This window comes from Populus alba, chromosome 11 (genome assembly GCF_005239225.2).
Source record: "Populus alba chromosome 11, ASM523922v2, whole genome shotgun sequence".
Taxonomy (NCBI): Eukaryota; Viridiplantae; Streptophyta; class Magnoliopsida; order Malpighiales; family Salicaceae; genus Populus; species Populus alba.
Genome location: NC_133294.1, coordinates 14,155,065 through 14,163,535, shown reverse-complemented (window position 1 = coordinate 14,163,535; position 8,471 = coordinate 14,155,065). Strand labels below are relative to the sequence as shown.

Genomic DNA, 8,471 nt, shown 5'->3' with positions numbered 1-8,471 from the left:
AAAGGGACTTCATCTCAAACAATCAAAGTATATTTTTGACCTTCTAGACAAGACGCAAATGATTGGAGCTCAACCTTTGTCTACCCTAACAATTCCAAGATCCAAACTTTCAACTCATGAAGGAAAATTGTTAAATAATCCAACTGAAAATTGATAGGTTGCCAGTGCCCTTCAGTATTGCACTTTAACAAGACCTGACATTAGTTTTGCAGTCAACCAATTATGTCAATTCATGCATGCTTCACAAGAACCACATTGTAAATCTACAAAAGGGTTCTCTATTACTTGAAAGGAACAATTGATTATGATATTCACTATACTTAGTCCAATGCTACATTAGATCAAGGTTGTCAAAAACGCTTTTTTGACACGACACGGAACATACAATATAAACTCGACTCGTGAACTCGAATCGTAAAATCTTAAAATCGGAAGTATAATTTTTTAACTAAAAATCATAAAATCGCAAGTAAAATATTTTAACTAAAATCGTAAAATCGTAAAATCGCAAAATAAACAGTCAAACATCTTAAAATACATAATTCAAATACAATACAAGTAAAATAAACAATACAAATATCCAAACATTTTAAAATACATAATTCAAATAAAAATAAAATACACAATACAAATATCCCAACTGCATGAAGTGGACGGCCTAAATATGAATTTGAATTCATCGGAAACAACACTTCAAAAGGTCATCGCTGTTGTTAGAAACATTTATATCACGCATTAACTACTCTGTTTGAGTTCAAATATTTATGAGAAAATTAGAAGTATAAAGGAAAGGACAATGCAAGAAAATACAAATAAAACAAAATTGAGTTGCATAATCACACTATCAAATCAAATTCAATACTAAACCTTGATGGAAAAATCTTAGGAAAAGAACTTCCATGTCAGACAAATTAAATCTTTTGTTGTAATTCCAGTTCACAGAAAATTATAAGAGTCAGATTAGTTGCCTATTCTATCCAATCAACAGGAGGATGAGCAGTGGGAGAGGAGCATAATATATGAAAAATCTCTGATAAACTCTCCAACAATTTACAGACCCATCAGAGCCTAATTAAACTCTAAGCAAATAAATACTAAGTTCAGGACCTCCGTCGTCGGCGAATATTATATCAGTGGTAATATCAAAGAGACTAGAATCTAGATCTCCGTCGTCGGTGATTCTCAACTATTTCTGCGGAGGAAGTAAACTTTAAAGTTTAAACAATTTATTTAAAATTTTGGTCATGAATTCTTACCTTCGTCCTTGGCGAGACGCTCCGGATCGGGGGACTGGGGGAGTGCTTTTTTAATTTGCTGGAGCCTGGGGAAAGCCGGAAAGGGGAGAAAGGAAGTCTTTAACTCAGAAAAAAATACATCCTCTGTTGGAAAGGGGAGAAACAGACTTCCCCTTACATCCTCTGCTGGAGAGTGGAGACCATGGTTGTTGTCGGCAGCTCCAACAAATTAAAAAAGCACTGTTGTTGTCGGCTGATACAGAGAGAAACAGACTCTGGGACTGGGATCGTTTTTAATTGGTGAATGAAATTATGAAAGTGAAAAAATTTGCTAACTCGTAAACACGGTCCGTTTTTTACGTTTTTTCCGAGTCAACTCGATTTTATGCGAGTTTGACTGAGTCAACCCAATTTTGCTGGTTTTAACCCTGATTCTAAACGTATTTGGTGTTTTAACTCGTAAAATCGTTCGATTTTACGAGTTAAGACGCATTTTTAACAACCATGCATTAGATGCTTTTTGCGATGCAAATTGGGCTAGGAATCTTAAAGACAGAAAATCTATGGGTGATTATATCGTATTCCTAGGTGAAATATCATATCATGGAGTGCAAAGAAACAAAGCATTGTGTCTATAATTGTTGCAACTATTGAACTATACTAGAATTTTACTACAAGATCTTGGAATTTTATTGGAAGATCTTGGAATTTCATTGTCGTCACCTCCTAAACTATGGTGTGATAACATGAGAGCAATATCTTTGACCTCTAATCTTATTTTTCATGCCATAACCAAATGTATAAAGGTGGATTATCACTTATACATGAAAAAGTTCTTCATAAAGATATCCTTATACAACATATTTCAACACATGATCAGATAGCAAGTGTCTTCATCAAAAACTATATTACAACCAGGTTTACTTTTCTAAGGTCCAAACTAATGGTGATTCCAATTCCTATTAGTTTGCCAGTTTGCAAGGGCGATGTTAAGCATGAAAAGATCATAGACATTCAAGAAGAAAATTACCATTACAAAGTTTGAATTTAAATTGTTTTTTTCTATGATTAAAGTTTCAATTAGATATTTAATTGCTTCTTTTATGATTAAAGTTTCAATTAGCTCTTGTAACTACTATATTGATGGACACCGGTTGTTGCTACAATGGACACTAGCTATCACTACTACATTGATGAACTTGCATTGATCATATCAATATTTTAAACTTGAATTCAAATTATATATATGCTTGAGCTTTTCAAGAAAATAAAAAACAACAAAATCTATTTTCTTTTAATTCATTTTTCTACCTATGACTACATCAACATATATACTTTATAATAAATTAATAATATATTTAAAATTTCAAGTCATGACATAATTTATTATATATAAATAACTGAACAAATAAATATACATAACTAATTTAAAATTCTATATTCTTTACTTTAATTTTTCAGGATATAATATTCTAACAATTATTTAAAAAGAAAATGAAGTTGTGATAAAAGATAAAGGGGTATTTAAAACAATAGTAGAGATTGTTTTTAAATATTTTTTTGAAAATATATAAAAATAATATTTTTTTATTTTTTAAAATTTATTTTTAACATCAATAAAATAATTTCAAAATACCAAAATAATTTTAAAATAAAAAAAAATATATTTTTTAAAAAACAATAAAAAACAGCTATCCAACTTGACCTTACGTCACCGTGGTCAAGGATAAACTGATAGGCATGGGAACCCTGGTTCGGGCGGGCACAGGAAGCCGCCAATTGCGACCCGTACGTCATCGGTATAAGAATATAAGATGAACGGAGAGCCACCCTGTATGTGATTTCATTCTCCGATCGCTCCTATTCATCATTTTTGGATTGTCCACAATATTTCTTTAATAAAAAAAAAAAATTATGCGCATGGAAGAGATAATGAAGGAGAAAAAGCTGTGAAACACACGAATGCTATGTGGATGAGAAGCATCCAATCCTCAGTGATAGGATTTGATCTTAAATTCTCACCTCCAAATGCTCATCCACTCCCATCACCATGCTTATTTCCCCCTCTTCTTTTCTCTCCTCTTCTCCTATATCCCTATCCACTGTACATAAATATGGTCTATTATCAGCCCCACCACTTTTGTCTCCATGCAAAAGCCTTCATATAATTAACCTCCTCTCTGCGTTCTCTTTCTTTCTCCAACTCAAATCTCTCAGGACTCCTCTCCTTGCATGCACTACGACTCTAGTGCACACTCCTGCTTCTCATCAGAGGTCTGTTTTTCTCGCTTTCACTTCTCTTAACTTGCTTTATTATGTTACAGTACCTTTTAAGTTTCCACATTTCTTTCTTGTGGGTCTTTTTATCTCTTACCCTGTTTCGTTTTGAGCTCCTGTTTACCAGCATAGCTATGATTTTTCATTTCCTTTCATGGTGCTACAGGATACTTATATCCTATTCTGTTAAGCTAATCAATAATTACCTGGTTAATTTTAGAGATTTTGGTTTGTCTTTGAGTGTTTTAAAACTTCAAGTTGAGCAAATTGAGCTGCAATTTCTTCTTTCACTGCATACTTAATTAAAGTGGTAAAGTTTCTTGGTTTATGCTTTAGACCTTTTTTATATTTACTTTGAGAACAAAAGATAAAAGATAAGCCTGTTCTTTTCTCTTTATCTATATTTTTTACACCTATCGTATATTCGTATGTGGAGTTCCACTTGTAGGTTGATACACTTCGGTTCCTTGTACCTGGACAGTGCAAGTCTTTTTTTCAAGTCCATGCTTTGTTATAAAAAAGTTTGCTTTTTGTTTCTTTCTGTGTTTTTGTTCTCTCTGTATCCGTGAGTTTAGATGCTCTGGGGAAGATTCTTTCAGCATGACTAGAGTAATAATAATAGTACATACTAGTTGAGAGTTGAGACCCCATCTCGTGTGTTACTTTGTGCTTTTGTCCCCGTCGCTGAACTTTGATATGACCTCTTGTGTTTATTGATCGGTGATCAGTGTCCTGATTCTTAAATACAGATTGTGTAAGAGGGGGGATTTAACCGTTGAGTTTAAAGATGGAGATAACCAATGTCACGGAGTACGAGGCCATCGCCAAGCAAAAGCTACCAAAGATGGCCTTCGACTACTATGCTTCAGGGGCAGAGGACCAGTGGACTCTAGCAGAAAACAGAAATGCATTCTCAAGAATTCTGTGAGCCTTTGTCTTTTTATCTTTGTAGTTTATTGACAACGCTGGATGTGGAACTTGATTGTCGTTGGAATCCTTTTTGCTTCGTAGCTGAGGTAATTTTTATGCATTGATATGTTTAGTAATGTGTTTCCCTTGGTTTGAATGATACACAGGTTTCGACCCCGTATCCTTATTGATGTGAGCAAAATAGACATCGCCACCACTGTTTTGGGCTTCAAAATATCAATGCCTATTATGATTGCTCCAACTGCCTTCCAGAAAATGGCTCACCCTGAAGGTATGCAGCAGTGTGCTTCAGTTTTGGTCTGTCAGTGGTAACGGGTCTCTTCTGCTAATGGTTTGATCTGGTCCTTGAATCTGTTGAAAGAAGGGCGTGGTCCGTAGTTTGATAAAATCATTTTGGTTTAATGCAGGGGAGTATGCTACAGCAAGAGCTGCCTCAGCTGCTGGGACAATCATGGTTTGTTTTTTCACCACCTTCTGTGTACTGCAATCATTCAAAGCCTGAATTTCTACTTTGATAGGCACTGCTTATGTTTCTCTTTTGAGGATAGAGAGCATCAATTCAACTAGTTGACACCAAAAATAGAGGAGCTAACATCATGTGCCAGTTTGTTCATGTTCTATCACATTCTTCCCTGATAATTTTGCTGATTGCAAGTAATTGAAGACTGTTCCGATGCTCATTTTTTGCTCACAATTATGGGATATGCGATTGTTTGAACTGTCAAATGCAGATGGTTTTATGTGAAACCCTTAACTGAAGTGCATACCCTCAAACATTGACATGGTGCTATGATGACATTTTTCAAAGATTGTTTCAGAAATCTCTTCTGGTTGTTTTATACCTTCGAGCTTTTTCATTTTTCTTCAAAAACTTTTTTTTCCTGAGGAAAGTTTTAGACAAATTTTGAGCATTGACATGTTTCTCATACATGTCCTTGCTTCTTCGACTTCTCAATCATAGATGTCTGCTGTACTTAATTTTTAAATGTTCTGATTATTTCAGACATTATCCTCATGGGCTACTTCCAGTGTCGAAGAGGTCGCTTCCACTGGACCTGGCATCCGCTTTTTCCAGCTCTATGTAAGCTTGAAATAATATGTTTGATGTTCTTCTCTTTGTTGGATCAACATGTCTTGGTTTTCAGGTGTGCTTGCAGATTCAACAGTTTGCTTCACAATGCTTTTGCTGTTCGTTCTCATAGGTATACAAGGACAGGAATGTTGTTGCTCAGCTTGTCAGAAGAGCTGAGAGGGCTGGTTTCAAGGCTATTGCTCTTACAGTTGATACCCCAAGGTTGGGCCGCAGGGAGTCTGACATCAAGAACAGGTGCAGATTTCAAATTAACACTGACCTTAACAAACCATTAGTGCAAAGGAGTGATATATCCTGATTCTGACTAAATATAGTTTCTGCTGATTTGTTCTCTTAAAGATTTACTTTGCCACCATTTTTGACATTGAAGAACTTCGAAGGTTTGGACCTTGGCAAGATGGACAAGGTGAGTTCCAATATATTTCTTTTGCTGAATAATTACATGATTCTCAAAACAATAATTGTATACTGAATAATTGATCTCTCTCTTTTATACAACTCATGATTGGCTTTGTTGGGCCGTACAGGCCAATGACTCTGGACTTGCTTCATATGTTGCTGGTCAAATTGATCGTACTCTGAGCTGGAAGGTATGCTAGATTTGTTATGGTTAACAGTTCATAGTCTGCATCAATGTCATAAATAGGGTTGGACATTTAAGACTTGAAGATGTTAGCATTTTAAATAAAATTTCTTTTCGAGTTCTTTCTTTGATAGTTAAAAAATATTACCAAAGCTTGTTAAGGATTGTTAGGCAATCCAAATTACTTCACCAAGGAATCTAGACTTTTTTCAAAATCTGTGAGTTGTAGCCTGTGATATCGATATAGCATGATTATGTACCAATTCTTTGTATAGATGAGTTGCTCCACTGATATATTTATATATATGTTTTTTTGGAATATTTATAGGATGTGCAGTGGCTTCAGACAATCACCAGACTGCCAATTCTGGTGAAGGGTGTACTCACTGCTGAGGATGGTACGAACAATACAAATAGCAGCAATATCGACATAGTCATTGTATAATTTTTACAAATGCTTGAACATTTTCTTTTCTTTTCTTTTTGCATGGTCTTGCAGCAAGGCTTTCAATTCAAGCTGGAGCAGCAGGAATTATAGTGTCGAATCACGGTGCTCGCCAACTTGACTACGTGCCTTCCACTATTATGGCGCTGGAAGAGGTACTTCAACATGATCATAACTGACACATGCCAAGTCGATTAAAAAATCATTACATTATTCTAGAAGGGGGATTATATTTCCTTTCTGCATCAATGATGTCAGGTTGTCAAGGCTGCACAAGGACGAGTTCCGGTGTTCTTGGACGGTGGTGTAAGGCGTGGAACCGATGTCTTCAAGGCATTGGCACTTGGAGCCTCTGGCATCTTTGTAAGTATCACACATTGACTTAACCACAGCTTTCGTATGGCAATCATAAGAGAAGGGCTGCATAATTATGATCCACATATATGCTAGGAGTTAATATTGACCACAAGGCACGGCTATTGGTAATTAAGGCACCTAAATCCATGGCCTAATTCACAACCTTCCGAAGGTGATAGCTAGCCTGACTGGTAATTAACCTGATAGGCTCTCTCTATTAAGCATAACGCTGTCCTTCTGGCTCCATCTCCCTGCAAACAAACAGGGGCTCAGTATCAATTTGTAGATTCAACTCATTTTTCTAAGTCACTGGACTTTGGACAGCATTCGTTTAACAAGATGCACCTTTTCCATTTTTAACATCTATTGAAGAAATTAACTGAGAATTGAGGATTATTCGGTGGTGGTCTCGATGACAGATTGGCCGACCAGTGGTCTTTTCACTTGCTTCTGAAGGAGAAGCTGGTGTGAGAAAAGTGCTTCAAATGCTGCGTGAGGAGTTTGAACTTACTATGGCATTAAGTGGCTGCCGCTCCCTCAAGGAAATCACCCGCAACCACATTGTAACCGATTGGGACCATCCTCGTGCTCTCCTAGCTCCAAAGTTATAGAAACAATCCCTGGGTGTCCAGCAGCCCCATGCGCAATAATTTACTCTGGGCACTTGAGAGCTGCCTTGTTATGTAAAGCTGTCGTTTCACTATTGATGGGTCTGCAAATCTTTTGGAAATTTTAAGCTTTTATTTTTTATGGATGATGGATGGTTACAATCTTATGGCTACTGCTGCCTTCGCTGTATATTCTTTGTTTAAACAAAATTATCATATACTATAGTTTTCTCCATAAAGTGTTGATATTGGATGCATGATCTGTATGTTGATAGGCTCCAATAGTTTGGATGCTGAAAAGCTGTATAGCTCCTGCTTTCTCTGAAGCAACCTAAGGGAAAGCTAACTCTGCTCTTTCAGATGCTTTAATCTTGCAAGACTAGTGCAGCTTCGATGAGTTAGCATCCATTGAAACAAGCACGGGACTTTCCCGTTTAGAGTTTCACTTGATTCTACGAAGCTGCTCGAAGAGTTGAGGTTCACAGGTATTGAAATCTTGCCTCTGTCCATAAGGGTTCAGTTTGATGGAGGAAGCAGACCTGGACTTGCCGTTGGTTTTTCTTCACGTGGTATTATTTTTATTTTCTCCATTTGTTCCTAATTAGTCGCATGATTGTCTTACTGTTCAAACGCAGCAGACACATTCTCCATAATGATTCCCTTTTTTTTTTTTTTTCCTAATCACTCAGATTTTTTTTTCTTCAATTTTTTCTTTTCATATTGAATTAGTTTTGAATTGAATTTCATGATGAATTTAATGATTTGTTTTGATCGTTTAAATATAAAATTCTTGTGGTATAGCAAAGTGAAGTATAAAAATCTTCTTTTTTTTTTTTCTCCATACTCTATTATTTGTTTTATATTAAATTTGATACTCATTTTAATTGTTGTTTTTAACAACGATTATAGATTGATTTCAATATTTATTTTTAACGATGGTATT

The 8,471-nt window shown here is 35.7% G+C and overlaps 1 protein-coding gene and 1 long non-coding RNA gene across 3 annotated transcripts; one reads left to right on the top strand and one right to left on the bottom strand.

Annotated features, from left to right (window-relative positions):
- Positions 1-513: 513 nt before the first annotated feature.
- Positions 514-1,540, bottom strand: LOC118038336 (uncharacterized). Of its 2 annotated transcripts, none has more exons than XR_004685747.2 (2): positions 1,257-1,540; positions 514-707 (listed from the first exon to the last, which is right to left on the bottom strand). It is a non-coding gene; the product is annotated as an uncharacterized lncRNA (long non-coding RNA). The 2 variants fall into 2 exon arrangements; XR_004685748.2 differs by lacking the exon at positions 514-707 and adding an exon at positions 873-1,192.
- A 1,803-nt stretch (positions 1,541-3,343) lies between these two features.
- LOC118038335 (glycolate oxidase 1) lies at positions 3,344-7,772 on the top strand. Its single transcript, XM_035044655.2, has 12 exons — positions 3,344-3,509; positions 4,262-4,436; positions 4,589-4,713; positions 4,850-4,896; positions 5,446-5,523; positions 5,645-5,769; positions 5,875-5,941; positions 6,063-6,125; positions 6,447-6,516; positions 6,618-6,718; positions 6,822-6,926; positions 7,340-7,772. Exons 2-12 carry the CDS (start codon positions 4,300-4,302, stop codon positions 7,529-7,531), a joined length of 1,110 nt encoding a protein of 369 aa, XP_034900546.1. The 5' UTR covers positions 3,344-3,509; positions 4,262-4,299; the 3' UTR covers positions 7,532-7,772.
- Positions 7,773-8,471: the final 699 nt, after the last annotated feature.